General features: G+C 50.4%; 1 protein-coding gene across 4 annotated transcripts; it reads right to left on the reverse strand.

Moving 5' to 3' along the window:
- Positions 1 to 3218: 3218 nt before the first annotated feature.
- MOB3C (MOB kinase activator 3C) lies at positions 3219 to 27143 on the reverse strand. 4 transcript variants are annotated; one of them, XM_042030627.1, is made up of 6 exons: positions 26901 to 27143; positions 26230 to 26285; positions 25611 to 25774; positions 19058 to 19557; positions 8004 to 8206; positions 3219 to 4823 (listed from the first exon to the last, which is right to left on the reverse strand). In XM_042030627.1, the coding sequence occupies exons 4-6, from the start codon at positions 19473 to 19475 to the stop codon at positions 4794 to 4796; spliced, it is 651 nt and encodes a 216-aa protein (XP_041886561.1). In that variant the 5' UTR covers positions 19476 to 19557; positions 25611 to 25774; positions 26230 to 26285; positions 26901 to 27143; the 3' UTR covers positions 3219 to 4793. The 4 variants fall into 4 exon arrangements, with proteins under 4 accessions (XP_041886561.1, XP_041886563.1, XP_041886562.1 ...); XM_042030629.1 differs by having other exon boundaries at positions 25611 to 25781; XM_042030628.1 differs by lacking the exon at positions 26901 to 27143 and adding an exon at positions 26784 to 26806 and having other exon boundaries at positions 26230 to 26280.
- Between the last annotated feature and the right edge of the window lie 50 nt (positions 27144 to 27193).

Here is a 27193-nt window from a genome sequence, read left to right on the forward strand (position 1 = left end):
AAGTCCATTTGATAAGTGAGGGTTGATAACTTCATCCTAGCCAAGGGGTTCCTCAGACATGAGACATGCTGCTGTACGAGTGATCGGCACCAAACAGGGAGGCTCTCAGAGTCTTCTTTTTTTGAGGTTTTGCAGGAGAAGGAGCTTCTTTAATCTTCCTATTGCTGTGGGCTTGTTACAAGACAGTGTAATATAAAAGTGTCTGTGAGCTTTAAGGAATTTGTAAGTCATAGCACAAAAAGGGTGTCTTGGGGAGAATACTGTTGTCACTGCTGGAAACAGAAGTGGGAAGATGATTTTCTCTCTGAGTGGTGACATTTTCAAATGCAAAATCCCAGTTTCATCTCATATTCCTGATCTATTTAGGTATTTGTTTTTGCATCAGAAAGCAGTAATACCCAGCAGATTGCTGCTGCAGGATTACCCAAGTGGCAGTGAAGCCTCACCTTCTAACACAGGCTGAAGAGTTGTACACGTTGAAGAATCCTGAAAATTTGCATCCTCTTTCCTCACGATTATTTTTCCTGGCAGCAGATTGTTAAATGCATTCCACCACTTGCTAAATATGGAGTAACCTGGTCAAACAGACAGTACCTGGACTCAGCTGCTCTGTTAGAAAAGCCCTACAATCCAGGATTCCTACAAAGTCCCAAAATTCCTTCAAGTTTTCCACAAAATACATGATGTGGGAGAACAAGTGCCAAATACATTTAAAAGCAGCAGTTGTGGAGCTGCTGTACTCACTTAGTGTCCAATGGGTATTGCCTGAACAGTGCTATCCTTGTTATCCTTGTTGCTGCTGAGAAACCCGTGGCTGGCCCCATTGGTGAGCCAGCCTGGATGGGTGAAAGGTTGGGTGAGCTCAGGCATTGGGAGAGACCAGACACGATGGGGCAGTCAAAGTGTGGCCAGCACTGAGTGCCTACACAGGCAGTGAGTCCTGCCCTGTGGGCGTCAGTAGCAGATGGCATCACCTGGAATCCCCAGTGCATAATGTAAAGTGCCTCATTAGAGATGAATGGATTGTGTTCCACTGAAATCTTCAAGAAATTTGCAGGCAGACCATGCTTTTGTTTCCCTCACAGCCACCTCTACAGCAAGAAATTCTGTTGTGTGAAAGACCTCATGGTGCTCTGTTCTCCATGCAGACATGGCATTTCAGTGTCTCTTTACAAAAGGCACCTGAATGCTCCACTCTTGCTTTGGGGTTTTCTTGACATTTGTGAGTCATTTGTCCTTCTCTGACCTGCATGAGGGAACCTGGCTGACCAGGCTATGTTAACAAAGCCATCGCTCCTCAGAAAGTAAAAGTTGCACACGTTCAAGAGAAACACTCTTGTTGCTAGTTGTGAAAGTCTTTTGAGTCATGTTAGCTCAGTTCCAAAAGAGTGAACAAAGAATTGTCAGTGTTGTAAGTGGTATTAACCTTACCGAGTGTTACTAACCCATCTCATCCCGTTCTGATCCTGAGTGGATTCATGGTCATCTTCCAGCACGGACAGATTTTGAACCCTTGGAAACAACATATTCTAATTGTCTCCTTTTTTGCTCTTCCCAAGCCTTCTCTTACATTTTACAGACTTTTACCAGGAGAGGAAGAATATCTCAGCCCAGATTGTGTCATGGTTTTTGTGAGCATTTATCGACAGCTGTCCAGCCCTAGCTTGGGCAGGTTTAAATCCAGGAGCTGCCACTCAGAACAGCAAACCCTCCACCACCACTCCATGTCCTAACCCCACTGGGCTGCCAGTGGGGCTTCTGCCAGGGTAGGTCAGCCTTGATCCCTGCCTATGCCTGGCCAAAGGCACCTTGCTTCACTGAGCCCAAGCACTTCACTGAGCCCTCTCCATGTCACATCCCTGTGGCACTGGGACAGCAGCCATTACGTTCCACAAAGCCCTTTTTTTCCCATCCAAATGTATGCCTAAATTCCTCAGTGTCTGCAGATATTGCCTAGCACAGTCAGTCCCATGCCAGCCTCTATGTGACCTGGTGACCAGCACCACAGCCTTTTGTTCAGTCCCAAAGGAAATGCTGGCTGCAGAGACGAAAAACAAAATCCTGGCAGTAGCACATCTGCCCTTTGTCAGAAGAACCAAGGAATTCTGCATAGGGACAAATGAGTCCCAAGCACCTGGCAGGCAGCTGAGCAGATGAGTCACTGGAGGAGCTGGGGCTACCAATTGATATGCACATATTTAATGTAACCCAGGATTCCTGTCTGCGTTCAAATTGCTCGGGGATGTTTGTTGAAGCTCTGGGGATGTTGGAGCCTCACAGACACACTTGAGCCTCCTAAAAGGAGAAGTCTGACTCAGAAACTTATTTCAGCACTTTCTGCTTCATAAGTATCTCAGGCATGAAAGTCTTCAGGCTGGGAGGCACTCGGATGAGGATCTGGGGAATAGCTCAGTGTCTTGGAGAGAAACAGAAAGACCTTTCTGCCAGTGAATGATCTCCCTGTCTCCTTTCTAAACTGCTTCAAGAATTAATAAAGAGAATTGTCACAGCACAGTCATGAGCTTTATTTCCTTGGGTAAACTAGATTAAAAAGGGAGAGACATGAAAAAAAACCAAACCCCAAGACGTTTGAAATTCTTTGTAAATTGGTGCTTGAGGTAAGCCTGTGAGTTGATCTTTCAAAAATTGTGTTTTCTGTTCCACAGGAACCTATAGGAGATCCATGGTGTGGAGGAGATAAACAGGAAGCACTCCCAAAGCAGCAGGGTTGAAATCCTTAGACCCCCCTGTTGGGGCAGCTTCCCCATAATTCCCAATCTTCCCAGCTCCCAGAGGGTGCTGTGCACTGTGTTCAGCCAGGCTTCACTCCTCAAAAGTAGCTGGAAAGAAGTTTCTTGACAGAGCTGTTGTCAACTCCTTCCTCTGCTCCACAAACAATTAGTGCCTGTGGTTCTGATTTATGAGAAGAGGCAGGAACACAGATCCCAGGACCTACACGCCTTTGCAAAAAATAATGAGTAAAGCTCACCACCATGAATTGCTGGGAAAATGCCTTCAGGGAGAATTCTGGTGGAAAGCCTGCAGGGGGAGGATGCGGACCAGCAACGCTGGCCTCCGTAAGCCGCTCTCCGAGATGCAAGCTGAGGTCTCAGCATGGCATCGGGATCCATCAGTTCTGCAGCTCTCAGGGGAAAACCACTCTTCTATCCTTGTTCATTGGGCCTGTCTTAATACAGATGAATCAGGGAAGAATGAAGTACACCAAGCTTATTAATGTTTCTTCAATTAGTAACAGAGCAAGTATGTCTGGACTTTGATTATTTTACACAGAGAGTATTGGAATGATGTATCGGGTGGTTTTATGTCCATTTTGCTCTGTTTTATTTCCATGTAAAAATATACATCTGGTATACAAGATTTAAAAAAAAAATAGATTTTCACAACAAAACAAGTGCTTTGAGCACTAAAAATTCACTTGTGCACTTTAATGTTGGCCTAAACATTTACATTTTCTAGCCACATCCCCTCCCTACCCCAAAAGTGGGCAAACCCCAGACTATAAATAGTATCTGTGTCAGATACAGAAAACTTTCCTAGAAAAAGAGCAGGAAACACAAACATAACAATTCTGTGGCTCAGACAAATTGATTTTCACTCCCTCAAAAGAGTAAAAAAGGAAAAATAAAAATATTTTTGTCCAAATTAAAATGGCACAGGGAACACAATACTAATTATCAGGCACTGCAAGCAGAAGGGGAGGAAATTTTGAGACATTATACCTTTCAGGAGAGTAGTGGCACAGACCAGGTAGCAATAGTATGCTTGCAGATGGTCAAAAAGGTTTAAGAATCACAGAATAATACTGGATTGGAAGTGGACCTCAAGAACAGAGTAGAGGAGATGGCTCTTATGAGTCCTTCTTCACCTGCTGTAAGGTTGGGTGATGGAAAACCAACAATTTCTACAGCCAGCATCTGCCCATCTTGAGCCAAGACAACACATCAGGAAATGCTGACATGTTGAAAATGTTGTTTTCTGGCAACCATTTCTTTTCACCATCTTCTGAGACTTTCTAAGGTAGACTGTGCTGATCACACTGAATAGTGACCTCATTCACCTCCTTGGTCATGGGGCCACCTTGCCATTAGTCCAAGCAGTGTTGGATGCATCTTAGAACATCATCAAGTCCCCTCTTCCAAATGTGAAAAATCCCTTGAAGGGAAAAATGGTCCCTTTGGTAAAGCATGAATTAGGGCAGAAGGAGACATTCATAGCTCATGGTTAAAAACAGCACATCAACAACTAGGCACGTGAAGGCAGCGGGATGAAATGCCACCAGCTTTGCAGAGTTGATCTCAGGTGTTATCACAAACCCACTGCATGGGTGGGAAAGGTAACAGGCACTACTTGGTAGCCAAGGCCAGACCTGCTCAAGGGCAGGAATTGCTAATAAAATATTTGGAGAACACTACAGCTGAGGACAAAACAAGAGGGAAGGTCTCTGAAAATTTGATGTCAGACATGGGATCGAGTCTTAGAAATCAGAATGTGCAAAAGTAAACCAGCCTTGCCTCATTCTCCAGTAAGTCAGTGGCTTTCTAAAACAGGAACCATACAACAGAGATTGGGAACTATTAAAAGAAGAAAAATCTGTCCAGAGGTTCTTGGAAAACTTAGGATTCAGCCCTGGCCTGAAGAGGCTCTTCTGCAGTGTTCATAGGTCAGTGAGTTGGAATGCCCAGAGCAAGTCCTTGGGAAGAGGTCTTCCACCACCGGGTGTCTTGTCCCACCAGACTCTGAGTGAGCCAGCTGAGTTCGCCGGCCAGAAGACTTCAGTGGCAAATTCGTTCTGTCATTTCTTTCTGCATTGAAGGGGGAGAGAAAAGAAAGGAACAGTAAGTGCAAAAGACAGGTTTGAGTAGCATGGCGTGTCAGGCAGTTTGGGAGGTGTCCAAAACCAACCCAGGGAAGCAATTGTGGGAGTCTCAGGAAGCCTTTTTCTATTTCCCATGGCAGCCCTCCTGGGAACTCAGCTGCCTCAGCAGCTCCATGCTGGCACTCTCCCCAGTCTCTGTGGCACAAGGTTATTCCGGCTGTGCCCTAGCCTTGAGAGCAGTCCAAGGAAAGAGCTTTGGCTGAGATGTTGAAAGATGAAGGTCCCGCTCCTGGCTCAGCTGCAGAGCAGCCAGACAAGGTGATGCCACTCTCAGAGCCTCTCTTTGCAGCTGCCTTGGGAGATGGGACATGGAGCTGCTCCCAGTTCTCGCTTCAGGAGCTGACCACAGCTCACACAGAGGACCTGTGGTTTCAGCAAGGGATCCCACAGTCGCACTGCAATGCAAATGAGTGCTAATAACAGAGGCCACAGGAAACTTCCAGTGAGACCAAGCTCTGTTTAGGATGACAGACTTTTCTTCAGCCAGAATGGCATCATGCCAGCTACATTAGGAAGGTGTCCAGCTTTCAGCTGGTGGAAGATGGTATTTGTCCTTGCCTTAGAAAGCTCAACTAATATCTTCTAAATCCTGCAGTGAGGAAAGTGTGATTCTGGCTCATAAGGTTTGTGGCTTGTGAATCTGTGTGTGCCCATGGGTCCCCTCATGCACCCTAGAGGAAGGTTTGCACATTAAAATCTACTCCTAAAATAGACTGGAAGTAGAACTGGTCCATGGAGAATGAAAAATGCTACTCTGAAAAAAAGAAGAACTAGGAAAAGAGGATGACCCTTTAATAACCCTGTAAAAGTCCCTTTCGTTATAAAACCAAGGGAGACAGAAGCAGCAATCTCTGATCTTCAGTGCTGAGAACTTTGTTTTTCAAATCCATCAGGGACAGTGGCAAAGAGAGGGTTTTCCTGTAGGAGTAACATGCAAAATCACTCAAGCGCAGAACCTGGCCATCAAATGACAAGTTGATGCTTTGCCACAAAACCACATTGCAAACAGGAAATGTTTGCAACATCTTGGAAGGAAGAGGGTGAGAGGACTGTGAACATCCTCTTGCAACAGCATTGAGCCCACCCCACCAGCACAACACCAGGCACAAAAGCAGCCATGAACAGGAGGGATTGCAGTGACTAGTGGGCTGGTAAGTCACCAGTGAGCTCCTCAGACCGGCCCCAAATGTCCAAGGCATTCCTCACATTCAGGAAATCCCCACAGCTCTGCCTTAGTGCATAAGCAGCTGGACCCCTGCCAGTGCTGCAGCCCAGCACCACGAGCCGCCCTCATCAAGGAAGCAAGTGCATGGCTTCTCTCTGCCCCCATGTTCCTTGATTTACTGAGAGAGTGAATCACTGCCTTTTGCTAGTTCTGCCGTACAAAGGATCTCATTCTCAGCTCCCAAGATCTGCTGCTAAGAAATCACATCCCACAGAAGCTTGACAAAAGGGAAATTGAAGCAGCAAAGGGAGATTCAGCCAGAGGAAAGCTTAGAAGTCTGTCATGGGATTCATGGGGACTAACTAAATGCAAAGTTAGGACAGTGGTCTGGGCTCATGAGGCAGCCTGGTTGCAGGACACTCTCATATACACCTAAAGCAACTCACTGCCTGAGGGAAGGAGGCCCTTCCTCCTCCCTGGTCCTTCCTCTCAACCCTGTAGTTGGGTCTGCTTGAGGCTTGGATGGCAGGCAATGAGACACAGATAGACCAAGGGCAAATGTGTCTCATTTCCTTGTAGTTTAACAGTGGTTGCATCACATGGAAAGAATCTGTTCACCTGAGATTTATGCAGACCCATCAATCATCTCATGCTGCATGTGAGTCACTGGCATTGAAAGCCCATTTAGCAATGTCAGCCTCTGCTTTGGCTACCAGGTGTTAATTATTGACATGAGCAAGCAGCAGTCCAAGGGGATGACACTTTCATGGACTGTACAGCCATGCTGAAGAAGTTTGTCATGAGGAACACTGATGGAGGACACACTGATGCTGAGCTGCCATTTTCAGGAGCTGAGGGCCATTGTGATAATATATGTCACAATCGAATTCTACAAAATAATTAAAGTTGATACTGCTGTCATTCAAGTCTCCCCTGATTAGATCATCATCTCTCCATCCCCCAAAATCATGATTAGAGCAGACAAGCAGCAAACTAAGACAAATGAAAGCAGAGGAGTAAAGTGCTTAGCACTTAGGCGCAGGGGCATCTCCCCCACCTCCAGATTCTAAGCAAGCAGCTGGGACTCTTCTTGGATATCCTCTTGGTCTTCTCTGACTCTCTGCTGCTGGATATGGCCTTTTCTTCAACACAGCCCTTACCACAGCATGCAGACTACTGGGTTTCCTATTAATTCTTCTCCCCACTGCAACATGTCCTCCATAGGTCAGACTACACTCAACCTCGTCTGTGACAAACTTGCTTCTCTTACAAAACTTACTGTGTATTTTCTAGTTTATGTGTCCTGGGCTGTCTGGCCTCTGCTTCCCACCAATCCTGCTGTTCTCAAGGACTGTCACCTTCTGCCTGGCTAATTGCTTCCTAAGGAAGGCTGTTGGGAAACTGGGAGCTCCAGTGAGGCCTCTCCAGCGTGGCCTTGATAGCTGTTGTCTGAAGCTGTGTGTCCTATCAGGGCTGGCCTTTCCTGCAGCCTCAGTGTAATTCACACTAGGATCTCAAGCAGGGAATGCTAAAAGAAAAACTGTGGAGAAGAGACTTTGGCTCAAATCTGACTCCTGAAAGCCATGTGGGCAGAACTGGCTGGAAACACTTTGATGTGGAAATTGCATTAGAGCTACCAAGTCAGTAAGGGGACACCACCCTGTGGAGGCCCCGAGGGTACTGAAGAGGGATTCACAGACATGACAGCAGAAGCAAAGGTAAAGAAAGGGTCAATGGTTTCCTTGGTGCTGCTGGGAATTTCTCTCTTAGACCACTAAGGCTGGCAGTCCCAGGACAGAAAACATGACTGTGTGTCTGAGGTAAGGTGGCCAAAAGAGTCCAGAGAGGGTCAGCACTGCTTAGAATCCAGCCCCAACCTGAGTGCTGTGTCCAGCCCATGCCAGTCTCACCCTCTGCCTCCCCACCCGTGGCCATCCTTACCAAAGGCTCCAGCTCCCGGTGGTCAATGAGGCTGAACTCCCTGATGAAGTAGTAAAAGTGCTTGTAGCAGGTGTTGACGTGAGCCTCAGCACCCATGTTGATGATGCTGTCAAAGTGGTGGATGTAGACATGGACAAAGACACGGAAGAGGCGGGTGAGGATCTTGGTGCAAACTTGCTGGAACTGCTTGGGGAAGGGAACACCTGCAAAGCAGAAGCAAATTGGAAGCCATTTGAATGTTTCCAAAAAAATCCAGTTAGCATTTAAATGCCTCTGTTATTCTTGACAGGTAGTCACAGATGACATGGAAGGACACCCTTGGCTAATGCCAAGAGTGACACTGGAGCAGTGTGTCATCGAGCTCTTCCCACATATTCCCTCATTGCCCAACTAGCAATTTCACACAGTGTAGTGGTTTGGTCCAAAATACTCATCACTTACTTATTTACCTTCTGTGAGATAAGAATTAGGAGAAAGCAAAGCAGGCACAAAACTTAAAAGAATATAAAGAAGTTTATTAACAGACCTAAAAGGAAGGAAAAAAAATCAGACCACACCTTCAAAACACTTCTCCTCCCCTTACCTTTCTCCTTTCTCCCATTGACAATATAAAAAGACAACCCTTGAGATGTTCAGTCTGTTTACCACTTCTACAATTACCTTTTCAGTTCACTTAGGGAAAGGAGTTTCTCTTGCTCATGCTATGGAGACATCTCCACAAGAAGTTCTCTCATGGCTTCAATGTCACAACAAGACAGCTGCCCGGGTTGGTTCTCTGCTCACATGTGAGAGTCCCTTCCCCCGACTTACAGCTTTCCCCACAACTGCTTTCGAGGGTCCAATCTTGAGCTACCGGGGTACCATTTTAAGGATGAGCTGTTCAGAAACAAAGGTTCTCTTCACCTATCTCTGGGAGCATCTTCATCTCTAGGAACAGAGGTCTTCTCCTTCCGATTTGGAGCAAGAGTCCTCATCACTTCCATCTCTTCCTGTTCAAACTTCTCATCAAATTACAGCTGCTTCAGCCTTTGCTTATTTCAGCACAGGTACTTTTGCTCACAATTACAGTCATTTGCTTGTTTCAGCACAGATACTTTTGCTCACAATTGCGATTTGAACGCTCCACCCCCCCATGCTTTCATGAAATTACAAGGGGTACTGATATATCATAGTCTATCACCACCATAGCTTTACAACAGAATTTCAGCTTCTAAGCATCTCCTCTTTCTCCTCCCTCAGGGTTTCAGCTCTTCCTTCTTAACTGACTTCGGTGTCTCTATGGTGTTTTCATCACCTTCCCTCTTCCTCAGACTCGGAAGAGGATTAGTGTCTGCAGGCTTCATCTCTTCTGGAGGAAACTTACAGCACTAAAAAAGGGTTAATCTCACCCGGCCCCACAGCTGGAGTTTGCTTATTGCTGTTGGTCACAGGATCTTTGCTGGACATTGGGGCAGTGGTCTCAGACGGAGCAGGGCTGTGGGGGCTGCCTGCACAGAGCAGGGCTGGCGGGGGCCAGGGGTGGAACAGGGCCACATGGCTCCAGGGTGGCTGTGTCCCAGCCCGGCCCTGCTGGACTGCACGGGCCCCCGCCCCCAGTTACCTGTCCCAAGGCCAGAAGCAAGAGAGAGCTTTCCCGGGGTTTGTTCATTCTTACATGTGGACCACAGAGGCGTGTCAAGCTCTTTAAGTGGCTTAAAAAGTTGTCAGTATTCAAACTAGCCAGTTGATCGGTTCTGTCAGGTCATAGAGTAAGCTGTAAGCACCTCTTTGCAAGAGCATCACTTCTGGAGCTATGCTAACCCATGACACACAGGCATGGGCTTAGGATTTGGAGGGTTGCCCTAGAAGACAAAATTTCTCATCCATTTGAGGAGGCCACAACTCTCAACATCTAGCTCAATCCAGAGCAATCTGGCAGAAGATCCTTCTGCTCTCTCTGCCTGCCTTTTCCCTACAAGCCTGTGCAGGCACAGCAGAAGTTGAATTATATTTACCCAGGTCCATGAACAAAGCCAAACCATCTCCCAGCAGAAAAGATACCTTCCTCTGAACCCAAAAGCAGAGCTCATACTGTTTTCCTTCCTCTTCGTACCCTCAAACATCACTCCTGATGCATCAACAGAAATGGATGGGGTTGCTCCCTTTTTCCTGATCCTTATTTCAATAAAATGCCCCATTAAATCAGGAAGAAAACCGCCCATCTTAATGATCTTTGGGTTGTAATTTCATTGTGCCTGTATGAGCCTGAGATGTCCTCACAGGATGGGACCCACCACACCTGGCTCTATACTTCCAGCTTTGTTCCACACAAGGACACAGAGTGGGATATTTCCATCCTTGTTAAAATATGCCACTATCACAGTGAAAATCTCAGGGCGTGATACCATCACTGCCAGCAACCTTGGGGTAAATCTCTAAAGGAAACATGGCTTTGAAACACTAAACTTTTTGGTTGTTGCTTCTTTTTAGTGAGGAGGAGAATGAAACAACTGATATTTGTTTTCCTGAAGCTTCTTCCTCTCCCCAGAGCAATTCAATGCAAATACACAAAGAACAGAATAAAAACCTCCCTTCCCACGGTTGTACCAGCCTCCTCCCTGAGCTTCTTATTAATGCAGCACATAACCTCTTGAAAATCCTTCCAAACAAACTCTGCTCAACCATGGCCAGCTCACACATTTTGCACCCGGGAAACCATCAGCAAATCTCTTAGCTAAAAAATTTCAAATGGTAATTTTATCTTTTAATCTTTCTCATCAGCCTTGCTAGGCAATTAAAACTGTTTTTTCCCAAAGGCTCCTGGCAGTTTTGTTTCCCAGCAGCAGTGCCGAGCCCCTCTCCTCCGTGGGTGGCAAACGCAAATGTTCCGTCCTTCCGACATCACGTGTGGAGCCTGTTTTCAATCGCCAGGCTTGGGCAGGTTTTGGGTTTGGAACTCATAAAAGAAAATTATTTTGGTGTAAAGCAGAGTCACCCTGAGCACAGCCCAGTCTCCCTTCCCTGCATGCACAGTGTTGGAGCAGCAGGCAGGGCTGAAGCATCTGTGCTCATGCCACATTTGGATGTCCCAGTCACGACTTAGAGAAGGACACAGATCTTGGCTCAGTGTCACACAGAAAGGTGGTTTTGAGACTGATTCGTGGCTACTGCTCTGCATAACCATGAGCACACCGCAGCCCCAGGGCTGTTCTGCAGCAGGGACCTCAGCATGACCTGTTTCACTGCCAGATCTGACAGATCCCATTAGAACTTTCCAGAAAAGCTGTTCACATCTGGCAAAGTACAACCAGGCTGTCCCTATGCCAACACCTTAGAGATGTGACTGGAAATCCGCTTCTGCCCAGCACCCTTGGCTACAGAGCTCTCCTTGCCTGCTAGTCTGACACAGGCAGGGATCAGAGAGATCTCTGAGTTCCCCTGCAGTCAGGCGCTTTACAATGGCTTCATTTGAGCCTCCTGTGCTGACTGAGGATTTGCTGGGCAAATCAAAGCTGGAATCACCCAGCCGGGGACTCAGACATGCCATTAGGGTGGCCCCTGCAGACCAGCTTTGAAGAACTGGTCAAGAACACTTTTTTTAATGAAGCTCATCACAGCAAATAATTTCTGCTGAATGCACATTTCTGGGCTGTGGCTGGGGAATATCTACTGTTCTGGACAGCCTGACATTTCCCTGGGACCAGAGGAGAGCAGCTGGGATCTCAGCAAGTGCCCAGGAGCAGGCACAAATGCATTTGCTGCCTCCAGTTTGTCACACGTCCCAGTCACCAACTGTCTTCCTGGTCAAAGCAGGCAGTGAGGGAGAAATCAGACCTGATCATCACGAGGAATGTATTGCAAAACTGCAAAGAGTGATAGTGAAGGAAAGCAGCAATCCTCAACCCAGTCCTGAGCTGAGAAGGAAATAAGATCAGAGTGTGAACAGCAGATCAAACAGATTCAGTGTCCCAGGGCTGACAGCATCTATGGTGCAGATCCTGCTGTCAGATGAGCCACCTCCAGACATGGCAGATGGTGACAAGTGGCTTTCCACGGCTTTTGTCCTGAGGTTAGCCAGAAATTCTCTTTTCTTATACATCTGTCACCAGCAAGTCCTCATGGACATGCTGGCAGCTGAGAGGCCTAGAGGGGAGACACCTCCAGCTACATTCTGAGTTCCCAAAAGTAGCTTTGGCATCAGGGAACAGAGGTTTAGCATAAACCACAGAATCAAAGAATAGTTTGAGTTACAAAGAATCTTGAAAGGTTATCTAATTAAAATCTCATGGTCATCAGCGACCACGGGACTCCTGAACTCCTATGCTTAATGACGTGTGGAAAGATACCATCAGGCTGCCAGGACCTCCAAGCACACTTCTGGACTACTCGACCCCTGTGTTTAACGTGAACCAGGAACATCGGAAGCCCCGGGGAGCTGAAGCTGAGCTGCCCGTCTTTGTGTCCATCACCAGGTGTCAGTGTGTGGCCATCCCCAGACATGGCCAGGCTGTAGTGGTGGCTGCCTGTCACTAATGAATTTCTACAGGTCCCATGTCAGCACACACCCCTCACTATGGTCCTTGGGGACCAGGGATCACTCGGATCCGGCTCTGACTCTTTCTCCCTGCAACACTCTCACTTGCACACCTGCCCAGGGAGGCACAGAAGGGCCCTGCTTCCTCCCCCTGTGCTGCAGCCGTGTCTGTCTCCTGTTCCAGCACCCTCGATACAGGCTAGAGATGCTTGACTGGACCCTGCATCTGGCACAGGGCTCTGTGCCAGCTGATCAAAGCACTTCCCCTCGGGAAGGAAGCAGGGCGGATATCTGATATGCAGATTGCCTCTGCCAGCAGTGGTGCCTCAATGCTGATCTCCAGTGACTTGGAAAGCAACCCACAGCAGCCCCAGCAGGCACTGGCCATGCTGGTGGGGAGCATTCCCCATCTCCTTGCCCAGAGCTGAAAGAAAAGGGCTCTGCAGTAAAGGCTGCATCTGAGAGCAGCAGAAGGATCCGGCATAAATCCGGCTTGCCCCGGGTCAGTGCTGCTGGTGCAGCGGATGTCCAGCAGACAACACATGTGACATCCTCTCCAGCACGTGAGGGGACCCAGCCGGGGCAGGCTGTGCCTCCTCCCTGGAACCAGGCACACACTGCAGCCAGCACGTCCCAGCCAGGGGAAGGCCGTGGGACAGGGATCTCTGGCCTGTCCTGCCCTTGCAGGTGTTCAGCTCTACGCCGAGCAGCCCAGCTCGCTGCCCTTCCCACCAGAGCTGGTCTGGCTGCTGGGAGGGGTCACTGCCACAGCGAGTGTGGAACGATGGGGAGCATTCCCCACGCTTGGAGGGGGGCAGCTGCTCCCCTCAGGGCTCCCACCTCCCTGCCGGGCTGGGCCAGGCAGATCAGCCTTATGGCCAGCACAGAGAGACCCCATCAGTGGCCAATGCACCAATAAATGGCATTTGAGAGTGGGGCAGTGGTGGCCCTTGCTTAGGGGACTTGCTCCATCTCGAACGTGGCACATCATGGCACAAACCAGGGACAGTAGCAGATGGATGAGACAGAGGGATGAGGCTAGTGGACAGACCCTGCATGGCTGAGATGTCCTCTTAGCAGAAATACAGCAGGCCAGGGGAAAGCCAGGATGGAGCCCGAAGCTTTGACAAACCACCTCAACAGGGTGATGCTGCTTGGGTTTGCTTGGCCGTCCCCAGTCCTACACACCTGCAGGGACCAATAAACACCATCCTAGTTCATCCCATTCTAACTGCCCCATGGGGACAGCAGAACACCACCAAACCCACCTGGGCTGATTTAAAAGCATTGAAATTACCTTTACATTTAATTCCCTGTTGCTCACCATCCAGCAACCTCAGAGAAAGCAACAACAACCCCACAGTCTGGCAGGCAGTAGCCACCCTCTGACCCTTCTTGCATGAAGTTTAGTTTAGACATTAGAAAAAATCTCTTCACTGGAAGGGTGGTCAGGCATTGGAAGAGACTGCCCAGGGAAGTGGCGGAATCACCATCCCTGGGAGTGTTCCAAAGTCGTGTGGATATGGGACTTGTGGATATGTTTTAGTGCTGGACTCAATGATCTTAGAGGTCTTTTCCAAACTTAATGATTCTGTGGTTCTGTGAGTGATGAGCAGAGGACCACAGGATGCAATGTGAGCTTGCTCAAATGCCTGGAAAAAGATTTATACACAAGGTCAGCTCTTCTCTTCCATCTGTGATCACAGGTAGCACACAGACCAGCCTGCATCTGGGAGCATCACCTGTCCCAGAGCAGAGACAGCCAGTCCCAGCAGGAGTGGGAGCAGAGCAACCATCCACAGCAAAGGGAGAACTTTACCCCTGCTCCAAGCCAAGGCAAAAGCTGTAAGTACAGCAGGTACAATTTCACTCCAAGCAGAGTGACTCACAGCCCTGAAATGAATTGGCACCTTTAGTTTGTCTTGGACGTTTTGCTTGAAAATCCCAAGATACGATTTAAAGCTCCAAGGAATCTGTTTTCCCCACTCTGTGCTGATTGCTTCAAAACATAAGGAAACCATGTGTAGAAAGGAAATGAAAATAAGAAGTAACAAAGTTACAGTAAGGGACTGCCAATGGGTCCTGGATCCTTCCTGCCATCTCCTATGCTTGACACTCATTCACCAGCCAATTTAAATTTTTCATGGTGAATCAGTGCTGGGAAGCTATTTTGCTTCTTGGCAATTGTATTTTTTTTCCTCTTCAAATGCAGTAATTCAGTGAACTTCGTGATGAATTGTTGTTGTTATTTCTCAATTTCATTTTGGCCACCGTGGTGTTCGGTGATTCATTTTTCCTAAAAATAAGTCTTTAAAGCCCTGTTTAAAACTAATGGCATGATGGCAGCTGCAAGCTGGTGTGGTATTAATTTTGGAAGAAAAAAAACAGGGAAAAAAAACCCCGAATTATGTAAAAAAGAGCCAGCTGAGAGAACACCAATAATTAGCTGAATTCTGAACATTCTTCTCCTGTTGTTATGGCGAGAAAGTATCGGATAATTTCGCACCAGGTTTTCTCTGGTTTTTATAATTGTTTTGGGACTGTGCTTGAATGACAGGCTTGAGTTTTGAAAAGCTTTCCAAGAACTGTTACAAAACCTCCTGTGGCCGGTGCTCTCTGTCGAGCCACAGGCAAATCTGGCAGAGAGTGCGGGGTGTTTCCAGCGCTGGGGCTGCTCCAAACCCTGCGTCTGCACTCGTTTAACAACGGGGAGGTTTCAGCAGCCACGATGGTGCTGAGAGAGGACACCTGGCCCTGTGCAACCAGCAGCCTGATGCTGGGCTGACCAGTGCAGACACAGCCACGGGCCCTGGAAACCCCATCCAGCCAACCTTCTCCTCAGCACAGCACTGCCCAGCAGCAGCTCTCTAAGACCAGGCACCACAGGGCAGAACGATTACTGGGAGGAGATGATATTTTCCAGGTGATAATTTGTTCATGCGGCCACTCGCTGAATAAATCTACTGATATAGTTTTACCAGCTGGTGAAAGTACACCTGTAGAATCATTTATTCATCTCCCTGCATGGGAAAAATGCTTGCTCTCCTTTTAAATGTGTTTTTCAGGAACGCTACATTGGTTGGAAGAGTGGAAACAAACCACTAGCACACACAAAATGATATGGGTTGTCTGGGAAAGCTGCTGCTTCTGTAGATTTATAGCCATCAGGTTGGCATAGCTCACCCCATGGAGGGATTTGTGTCATCTTAACTGGCTGACAAACAGGTTCCCACTCCAGAGAAAGGATTAGACAGTGGGATGGAACCCTGGAGGTGGATTTCCCTGGGCATGGGGAAGACACAGTATCTCCCCCAACCCTTGCTGTGCAGGGGGCGTGGCAGCCCCCCCCAGACCTGTTAATAATCACCATTGGGATTTTCCACTGGTGCCATCCAAGGGCTGTGGTCCTGCTGGTTAACAGTCACAAACTGTCTGCCGGTGTTGGGCTCCCTTCCTGCCATGTCAGATGCCAGCTGTCCCTCTGGCCTCACTGCAGAGCTGGAAGGAGCTCTGCATCACAAAGATTGGCTAAACCAAAGGTGTTTGTCAGTCTGCTCCCCTCCCACCTCTGACATGTACTGAAGGAGCAGATGCTTTAATGTACAAATCAGCCCAGCTCTGCTCTGGTCACTGGAGCTGTGACCATTTACCCCAGCCAAGGCCTCCCCTGTGATGCCTAAGGACCCTGTGAGCCCACAAGCCAGTGAACCATCTCTGCTCATTTCCAGCTGAGCCTCTCACCCTGGGGTGAACCATTTTCCCCCTCTGACCCATGAGATGCCTCTCAACTGTCAGGAGCCTACGAGCAAGCCCTGCTGAATCATGTGCTGCTTCAGGCTGTGTAGCTCTTGGATGGAGGAGGATGCTGAGGTTAGCCTCAGACAATGTTTGTGAGTTTGGGGAACACTTGCTGTGTCTAAGAAAAACAAATTTAGAAAAGAGAAAAGTCTGTTTTGTCTGCGGTCAGGTGGCCTTAGCCAGGGAAATCTTTGTTCTGGGGCAGCTTTACTGCACATGGCAAAAAGGGGCCAGGAGGGAAAGCTGAGATGCATAAAGCTCACGAAACACCCGCTGAGGTGGTGGGCAGCTGTGCCCAGGGACCTCTCCAGCACAAGCAGGAGTGAAACAAACCTTCATGCTAAATCCCATCTCTGCTGCTAACATCCAAGAGTCTCACCACAACTCCAAAGCATGACATTTGTAATTTCCCCTCATCACCTCATCAAGCTCCTTTCTCCTCCTTAAAACAGCTCACATCTCCTCTGTATCCTCTCAGTGCCTTATTCCCCTTGCCCTGGGTCTTTTCCCAAGGGCTTGCTCTTTAGGAGAGTGGTTAAGCACCTCCGTTTGGTCACCCCGGCCACTGTCCCTGAGCCCCACATCCTGCCCAGCCTCCTCTGTCATCCAGTGCATTTCCCTTCAGCCAAACACTCCATCTTCTGAAATGCCAGAGCTGCCAAGCAATTACCCACAGAACAAGACAGGCCAGTGAAAGGCAGATAATTGGGGACACACTGATGACAAAGTGCCACCAGCTCCCTCCTCCCCCTGGCTCCCCCAGCAGCGTTTCATGTGTTTTAGAGTGCAACCTCAGCCTGAGCTCCCTTTCACATGTGTGAGGCCAAAACCACCAAGACATGCTGACACGGGGACTGAAGTCATTCAAGGGTCCCCACAACAAAGGGGCTTGGAAAAGGAAGGCCAGGAACAGCCTTGGAAGGGAAAAAAAATGGATTTGACCCATGTTCACCTACAGTCAGCCTGGATCTCACCCAGAACTGCCCCCACACTGAAATGAAAGGAGAAGTGGAAACCAGAGGCATCCCTACCCACATCAGGATGTGCTCCAATTCAGAGGGGGAAGTGCCAGAAATGAGTTGAAAACCACCAGGGCCATGACTGTATTAGGCTTTTGTACCTCAGAGAGAGATGTGGGAGAGCAGAGGGTGCTGCAGTGTCCCCCCCCCCATGGCTGCCTGCTTTCTGCAGAGTTAAGACTCCCTGTACACCTTCACTCCCCAGAGCAGTGTCAAGCAGCATCACATGCTAAATCCCACCTGAAAGCATGGAATTGGATCAGGACACTCTCCTTTCTGTCTGGAGGGAAAACAGAGTAAATCCACAGCTGTGCCTCTGCTTTTAATGGCGTGCAGATCTTTTCCTTGGGGACAAGCCACATCACACACTCCCCAAAGGCATCCTGCCTGTCCTCCAGCATGAGGATCTGGCACTGAGCTACCCTCCCTGCCTGTCCCAGACTACCATCGAGGGGAAGAAGGCATGGAGTGCCTGCAGGTCTTGGTTTCAGGGAGTTGTCCCACCCAAACTCCAGGCAAAGCCAGAGCAGCCAGATGAGATCAGTGGTCTGGGGGGGTCACTGCATCCCAAAGCCAAAATAGTTTGTCACAACCAGGCTGCAGGCACTGCCTCCCCTCTTGCTTCCAGAGACCCACGACCCCTCTCACACTCCAAGGGCCAGAGACTTTCCTTTAAAAGACACACAGCTACATGTACAGCACAGCCAAATGGGGCTACAACAGTGAGTAATGCTAGCAATCCCACACAGAACAGTTCCTTCAGTGTTTCCCAGCACATTAATGAAAATCCTGATCATAAGCTGCACTGATTTCATACAGCTCTGTCTCCTTGGCAAACAAAAAAGGTCAAGCAGACTTGCAAAGCTATGCCTTTTTCCCCCCAAACCCCTTAAATCCTTTTTCACTTTCAAGTAGCTTCATGTTCCATCTGAAAAACAACCACTCCAAGGCACGACCTGAGATTCTGGAAGCCACATCAGCTCCAACCCTTGAACTCATCTCCCCAAATGACAAAAAACCAGCCAAGTAGCAGCTAGTATCAGCCTTGGCAGCTGCTGAGCATTGCAGGTCAGCAGCAGAGGGGTTAGTTTGCAAGCTCTGTTGCCTTTGGCAGTAGCTGCAAGCTACTAAGGCCAAACGTTTTGAAGAGGTGTATTACACACCCTGGGCCTTGGCAGTGGAAAGGCCACATCCTGGGGATGGGCATCTCTGCTCAAACGGTGCCTCAGCTACATAGCAAGATGTGATGTATTATCAGGGGTGAGATGGAAAGTATCTGAGGATTGAAGCAGCAAGACTGGACAAGGGTTGGACCTTGGGACCATGAACCTACATGGAAAACCAGAAAGAAATTGAGTTGATCAGCTGAGAGAAGAGCAGGCATGTGATGACCACCTCTAACCAGCTCTGCAGCTCAACTTCTTGAAGAAAGGCAAGGAAGCTAATGACCTACCAGCCTTTATTTCTCACAAACACAGAATAAGTTCAAGCCCAGAAAAGGAGAACATTGTGTTCCACATCCCCTAGTAGCAGGATGAGAAATCCCAAATTCAGTTTGCAGCAAAAGGGTGTGGGACAGACACCGAGGAACACCTGGAACGGGAAAGGCCACAATACTTGGAATTGCAAAGTTCATCAAATACCAGCACTGAGGTGCACCAGCAGTTTGGGAACCTGCACCAGTTACAACCCAGCCTTCCTGCAGGGAACCAGAGCACACTCACCTATCCTGGTGGGGAAGATGTCCTCGTTGTTAATGAGCATCTCGATCCAGTCCATCAGCATGCACATGTACTGTGGAGCCGACAGCTTGGTCGGCTTCTTGTACTTGCTGTCATCCTGCCACCTGTACTCGTACTTGAGCCCCCCGGACATGATGGGGCAGCTCCTCTCCGTGCAGTATTCCGACATGGTGCCGTAGATGAGGTTGATGCGGTTGAAGAAGTCCACCACGTGCACGGCGATCCAGTCGTTGATGCTCTCGCCAGGAGGGAGCTGCACCACTGCCTTCAGGTCCAGCCCGGACTTGAGCGAGGCCTGGGCTTTCTTGTACAGCTCAAAGCGCTGCGTGCCCGGCTCAAACTTCTTTCGGGGACGGAACGTTTTGTCTTTGTTGAAGACTTGCTTGAGACACAGGGCCATTGCGGGCAGGGCCAGACAGGGTGAGGGCAGAGGCTCAGAGCGACATGAAACCCAAGGCTGGGGTCTTCAGGGGTGGAGGCTTCTGCGAGGAGAAAGAGACACATTTCAGTCACACATGAAGACAGCTGCATGTGCAGGGCTTCCCACCAGAATGCTGGCTGACCCCACTGCTCTGACAGGACATGGGGACAGAGATTTGGAGTGAGCTTCTGGCCCCTCCACACCCACCAAGGTGAGCTGGAGCAGCTGCTGCCACCTCACAGAGCAGCTCCTGGCACTGGAGAGGGTGAGCCCTGCCACGTGTGCCCCACGCAAGGCTTGATGGCAGACAGAGCCCTTGCTCCCTCCTGAGCACCTCAGGATCTCACCAGGCTCCAGCCATCCTCTTCCCTCCAGGCTTTTACCTGGAGGTAAAAGCTACTGCAATAAAGTGAGAGCCGTGGTATCAGCAGAGTTCACCAGCCCAGGCAGTCCCACCCTGGTGGCCTTCTCCCTTTCTGGCAAAGAGGAAGCATCTTTTTCCCAGGGACTTCTCAGTACAAATAACCCCTGACCCTGCAGCAGTGGCTGGCAGGCGACGCCCCGGGGACCACGCTGCGATTGCAGCTGGCTGCTGGTTCACACAGCCCCAGAGCCAGGATCAGTGGGAAAGGGGGGGATTATTTTTGTTGTTCTGCCCGGTGTGTTTGTCCAAAAGAACAAAACCCACATCCGAAGAAGGGAAACGCAGCCCAGCACAGCAGAACAACATTGCCAGGATGCCGCCAGCTCTCCAGGCATGCACACAATGCACACGGCAGCCCTTGGGGTGGTGGAGCTGATGCTCTGGGTGACTCCAGAGCTCAGCAAAGTGCTGAGCTCACCCCTTCCTGCCCAAGATTAGCAGCACAGATGAGGGCTGAAGTATTTTCCTTTTCCTCTCTCAAATCCAGTGGAAATCCCATCCGTCCCAGGCTGTCCTGGACAGGCTGGAATTGTGCATTTCGTTACCTGCACTAATCGCCAGTGATGTTAATGTGAGACCAAGGCCTCCTTGTGCTAAATGCTTTGCTGAGGCTTAGGGAAGAGAAAGTCCTCCAACAGCCTCCCCCTGATGGGAGGAGATGGAGAAGCAGTTAAGAAAAAGGAAGGAAAATATTTATGGAAAAGGGAAGTGACTGACCCAAAGTCACAGCAGGAGGGAATGTTGCAAACCTTGGATGAACCTTCATCATTAAAAGACAACTTTAGCCAAAATCTTCTATTTAAACTCTGTTTTCTAAACTCAGTCCCGAAAATGTGTGGTTTTAGGTGCTTTCTGCCCCATGGAGAGGGTCACAGCCATCACACAGTGTTATGCAGTATGGCTTCAAAACCAGGGTATTGGCAGACCTTCCCCATCTCATGTGGCTGGGTTCGACTTTAATGGCCACATCCCTGTCACCCTCATGTATTGCCTCAGGGGGATTTTTCTTGGATGCTTTTTTCTTGCCCTGCTCCAAGCAACTGGCTCCACCCATGGCAAAGAGCTTCAAAAAAAGAGCACAATCTCTCCAAAATGCCAGCCAATGAAGCCAGCATGATGTCATGACTCCTATCTGTCCCTAGGGAATGTGCTACAGCAGTCCTTATGGATCCCACGGGAGGCCAGGGGTCTCTGGGCACAGTGAGGCTGTAAAGAAAAGCCCTTATCCAGGACTTCCTGGATTCCACATATTCAAGCACATCCTGTTGATAACACCGCTAAAAAAAGCCTTCTGGGGAGTTTGCTAACACGTAACACTTTCAAAAATATGTATGCATACATATATATTGATATATAACTACTGCAACAGGGATCCTAATCTAGTAATGTAGGAAGTGCTGGGATACCCTCGGGATGAGGCACTCAGCAGGCTTTGCCTGTAGTGCAAAGTAGGAATGAAGGGGCTGAGCAGTGCCTGGCCCTGGAGCCAGGTTTCCCTGGAATTTCAACAAGGGAAGTCATGCCAACAGACATTTCTCTGTGTCACCATTCCTGCTGGCCTCGGCTCCATCTGCTCTGCTTCAGGAGCTGCTGCTGTTTGCAGACTCTTCCATGCAGAGACTGGGTTGTTCCATGGTGATGAGCAGCCACCCTGGCAGATGACAACCCATCAAACATGTCACTTGCAGGGGCTGACAGCAGTGAAATCAGTTCTCTTTGAGTGCCTCACACTGCAAGTCCTCTGCAAATATTGAGACACCGACTGGGAAATAAACACCTCATCTGCTGAAGCCAGACCTGTAACTCATCTACAACTGCATCCCTGCATCATCCACAGCTGGGTGTCTGTGTTACCCTGCAAGCTGCTCTCACTCATCAGGCAGGTGGGAATGCGCTTCGTGGTTCAGCACCATCAGAACAAAAAAAAAGAGCAACAAACCCGCTAAACATCTGCCAGATGTTTTCCTACCATGCATCTGTTAGAGTGGGAATGGGGACTAAAACCCATTGCTGCCCAAGTGCTGGGAGCTGACCTGTCCCTGAGCCTGCAGGATGCCAGCATGGCACTGCAGCCTCTCTGCTCCCCAGGCAGCAGTTTTCCTTTCAGGATCCTCGTCATCACCACTACCAAATCATCAAGTTATTAAAAGGCCTTGTTAATCTTTATTGGAGAAAAATGTTCTCCAGAAATTACATTTAATACAAAGCCAAAAATACATCCTGGGATTTATGACCTGAAGAAGCAGAGAGAGGCACTGAGCCAAAGAACAGATTTGTTCTCTGTCTCGCTCCAGAGCTTTCAGTGCCCAGAGAGATTGATGTAGAGGGAAGGATGGGAGCAGTGGTGGCCAGGACCAGGACATGAAATCCCAGTTCTGGCCCTTGGAGCTGGGGCGCTGAGATGGGGTGCACCAGCTCGGAGCAAACAGGCTTTGCAAAGTCACCAATGCCTCAAATTCCCCTCAGGCAGAGACTCAGCACCCACCTGTTTTCTGGGAAGAAAAGCAAAATCCTCTCTGAATGGACCCGGACACATCCTGAGTCTAACTGGTGGAAAAGGGCCTCAGCCAATGCAAAATCAGATTTTCCCAGTTTCCACCTTTATACATCCGACCCGACCGGTGCTCTTCCATCACTGACCAAGTATTTGGGGCAGATCCATGTAAAGAGACGGAAAATGGGAGATCTTCCAACATCAGCTGAGTCTGATGTTCAGAGCTGTTGTGTTCCTGGAAATCATGCTGTGGTCCACTGGGGCTTGGGGTGGGGCAGGAGACCCGTCCAAGTCCTAATCGCTACTCACACTGCCTGTTTTGGGAAATCCTAAGGGTGAGCTGCCATCCAACAAGCTTAGACAGCAGCTTCCTACAACATGACCATACAGATCCCGCCCCAGCCGGCGTGGGCAGGGCCTGGGCCAGCGCCACAGCAGCAGCCTGCAGGTCTCTGCCTTCAGTTCCCACATCCAAAATCAAAGCTTTTCCAAGAGGAACCTTGGCAGTGGCTGCAAATCCCCTTCCCCATGCCACAGTTCCCATCACGGGGTGGTGCTGGCACTCCAGGGGTCCACAAATCCCTTTCTGAAGTATCTGCAAACCCCCAAATCAAACCTCATCCTATGCTTGGGAGTGGACAAGGGGTGAAGTAGGTGGAGCTGGAGACTTTCCCTGCTGTCACCCTGTGTCCCCACAGAGGATGGCTGGAAGAGGATGAGCGAAGATTCTGGGAGGAAAGAGACTGCCATTTCCCATGGGACATACACGCCATGGCATCCTTAGTGCTTAACCCCATCCACACTCCAAAAATAGCCTTGGCTTTGAGGAGCTTGGCTACAAACCCAGCTGAGTGGCCACAAAATCCCTTCCCTGCCCATGAAGGCTGCTGGGCTTCAGTCCTGCCCCTGTTTTTGCTGCTGGCTGCAGTCCTGCTGGTTTTAAAAGCAGCAGCAGAATCAAAACTCAGTGGGGTTTAGCAAGAACCAAACGAGCACAGGGTTAAGCTGTGCAAGGACAAGGCAGAGCCGCTGCTGGGGAGGTAGCAGGCACAGACACGTGAAAAACTGATGTCCTAGATCGCTGGCAAGTCCAGAGACGAAAGGAAATTAACTGGATGAGCGGGATGCAAGTTCAGGGTCAGACTGAGCCGCTAATTTCAGATTTGAGGGTTGGTTTTGTTTTTTGTCTAAACTAGCTTTCTTTCTTTCTTTCTTATCATTTGAAAACCACAGAGGAACACATCAAGGCGATGGCTTTGTTGCAAATTAAAAACAACTCTGAAAGGTCTCTTTAGAAACTACAAAACAAAAGGGGAGAGCGGGCAGAGCTGTGGGAGAGGGGTTCCTCCCCCCAGTGCTGCAGGCGTGGGGGCAAGGTCACCAAAGAAAACCTCTGGTTTTGGCCCCAAATAAGCTTTGGTCAGAAACCCAGCAGGAAGGATCAGACAGATGCACTGCCAGACTGCTGGAGGATGGTCACAGTGATGATCCCTGGCTCCCTGCCTCGGTGTCCCCAGTTTCAAAACTTCTCTCCCTCCCCAGGCTCCCTTTGTATTCAGGGCTGCAAAAGCAAAGGCTTCAGGGGGAAAAGTGCTTTGCAAGTGTCCTTGGGAAGCACTAATGACCATGAAGGGTAAGGAGAGAGGAAAGCTCCAACACCAGTACCTCCCATGGCTCCAGTGCCAAGTGCATCCTCCCTGGACCCATCCTGAGACAGTGCCATGCTTGCAGGAGCATCTGCCTGGAAGCTGCGGCATTAGCAGCACGCTCCAACCCTCGTGGGCAGTGCGACCACTGGGGAGCACAACGAGGGGTCCAGCGCTGTGGGCAGCCTGCAGGGAGACTCCAGCTCCCACGCCTTGGGAAGAGGCCAAGGAGGCAGAGCACAGCCCTGTCCAGCTCCAGGCGCCTTAGAGCAAAGTGTAAGTTAATTGCCACCAGCTCTGCACTTCCCCTCGGGCTCCCCTGGGGGACCTTGCCTTTGGGGCACTCACATATCTACTGCTTCTCTGCTTTACGGGATTCCCTTCCCAGCCCCATCGCAGATGGAGGAGCAGGACAGCGTCAGCTCGGCCACCATGTGCCAGAGCCCGGAGACAGACAGACAGACAGACAGCCTCCAGATGGACAGTCTGCCCAGAAACCTGCTGGCCCCAGCTGGCTTTTCACTGCTCTAGGAAAACCCACTGCCTGGCTGAGGAGTCAGCAGCAAGCAGCCCTCTTAGTTTCCCTTCAAGCCCCAAAGAAGTCCAGATGCAGTTTGGTCTTCAGCCTGTCCTAGAGCATCTCTGCAACCAGAGCTACTTCTTGGGACTCATGCCCCAAAGACCGAGGCTGCTTCTCCCAAGCAACCCTTGAACTGCAGCCACTGCAGCCCTGACCCAGGGAGGGACTGTGGGCTAATGGTGCTTCCAGGGAAGGGAGCGCATTCCCTCTTTTCCAGCCTTTCCAGCCTTGTAATTGTCTAAGGAAGAGAGGGCTGCAGAAGGAGGGTGCTGGGGAGCAGACTGCTGGGGCATTGGCCCCACTCTCTCTGTGCTTCCCGCTGGAGCCAAGGCCCAGCTGGGCTGTCCGTGAGAAACGGGGTTATTGGCTGCTGATCCCAAATATAACCCAAACGATAGAAAATTCCAGGAAATGAGCCAAGACAAGATGCAAGGAGGGGAATCAAGGCCCAGCACACGGGCTGGGGGAGCTTCAGAGAAGCCCTGGGCTCTCAGCAGCATCTCCCTGCTGCCAAACCCGCCTTGTGCAAACTCCCCTGGTGCCGCAGAGACCCATGAGAGCATCCATGAGCACAAATCCCTGGAGCAGAGCAGACTCAGACCCCTGCACTCCAGCTGGGGACAGCTGCAAGTGGGAAGCGGTGCTGGTGCTTCCCCTAACTCACATGGTGCTTGGAAATCCCCAGCTCGTGAAAAACGGACCTGAATGGCTTCCAGGAACGGGACCGCTGACACCCACCCCACAGCTGTCCCCACTGTCCCTCTGCTCTGTCCTGCTCCTTGCCCTGCTTCCCTGCCACACCGCTGGCAGAACAGCAGCTCTCTGGCCCAAAGGCACCAAAAAGTTCTTCCCGAGTCACACAAGACACCTCCAAGCAGAAGAGCAAAGCACCATCTCTCCAGGTTAGAGGCAGCATGTCCCTCTCATTTTAGGCGTGATACCCACTGGGGTTGGGGGCTTTTTGGGGTACCTCATTCCCGGGGGCTGAGATCTCGCTGCTGCTACCAGTAACTTGCTGCGAGCCCTGCAAGGAAGTGTCCAATGGCCTCAGTGGTGTCCAACAGCTCCGATTCAGTCCCAAGGGTGATTACTCTGCTGTCAGAGCCGTAATTCCAAACACTGGGAGCTCCAGGCCTGCAAGCTCAGGGAAGAAGAGAGGAGATAAGCCAGCTGCTGAAAACCCATCTCCACCGCTTGCTCTCACCCAGTTTCTCCACCCACAACTTTCCACCCTCCCTCTGACACCGGCAAAGCTGCTGCCGGGGCTGTCCCGTTCGGGAAGCGCGTGTGCTGCCTTCCCCTGCCTGTCCCCCTTCCCCTGCCTGTCCCCCCTTTCTCTGCCGGCCATTTGCATGGACCCCTGCCCAGCATCCCCAAACAGGCTCCCTGGTATTTACACACTGGCAGCTGAGCTGGGACACCCCAGAGGAAGGGGAAGAGCCTTCTGCAGGCGTCCATGGCCCGCCTGGGTGAAAAATTGCTCTTTCCCAGGCTAATGCCAACCCAGGTCTTGCCCATCTCGTGCTTAAAAGCACCCCAGGAGCATCCTCAGCGGTGCGGCGCTGGCTTTTTACATCCCCAGGACTCACCTCATCCCCCGGCACGGCGGCTTCCAGTCTCAAATCCCTCCTCTGCACTTTCTGCTCTTATTCGGGGAAAAGGAAAAAAAAAAAATATTAAAAAGATAAAAGTCCAAGCCAGGCTCTCTTTCGGGACTGCTGGCAGTTCGGGGATCGCAGCAGCAGCAGCAGGGAGAACTGCCTCGCTCCAGCGCTCACGGGGGTTTCGTTAGAGAAACCGGGGGCCGAGGGTTTTTCTCCGGTCAGTGATGTCACATCCTGACCCTGCCGGCAGCTCCAGCTGTCCCTGGAAAACCCGCTTGGAAGCGGGCCCGCCAGCCCCCACCATCCGCCGCCGTGGGCTCGCAGGCTCATGGGTGGGCACTCACACACACCCACACCCCCGCACCATTCCTGGATGCTGAGATCCTTCTTGGCGTGCAGTCCCGTGCCGCTGGCTGGCTCCGGCTTTCACAGGACAGCAGGGAGCTGGGGAAAGGAGATGAAATCCCGGAGTGTTTTCCCCTCCTCCCCCCATCTTTTCACAGTCCCTCTCCCTTCATCCTTCCCCGCTCTGCACGCACACAAAAAACAGCCGGGGGTTTCCATGCCAGGCCAAGCTGGATGCCATCCAAAACAGAAAAGCCGGAGAGAGGGGAAGAGAAAGAGAGAGGGAAACTTTCTCTGCACAGAGCACTTACTTTCCGTCTCTGTCGGAGGTGGGGTGAGTTCTGAAGCGCGTTGCGGTATTTAAATCCTGCTCAGCAAAGGCAAGCCTGAGCCAGCACGCTCGGCGCCGGCAGGAGCGGCCAGCCAGCGTGGGATGGCTTGGCAGGAGCCGGGCTCTGCTTTGGGGTCAGCCCCCGGGGTGGGGGTGTAACACCGGTGTGCACCCCGCGGGTGATGCTGGTGGCTGTCGCAGCAGGGGGAGGCAGAGCATGGCCCTGGCACTCACCGTTCCCTTCCTGGCACGGTGACGTGTCGCTCCGTGGGG

The sequence above is a fragment of the Corvus kubaryi genome, unplaced genomic scaffold (genome assembly GCF_017639235.1).
Source record: "Corvus kubaryi isolate FWS band 111438036 unplaced genomic scaffold, C.kubaryi_AGA036_p1.0 37334, whole genome shotgun sequence".
NCBI lineage: Eukaryota > Metazoa > Chordata > Aves > Passeriformes > Corvidae > Corvus > Corvus kubaryi.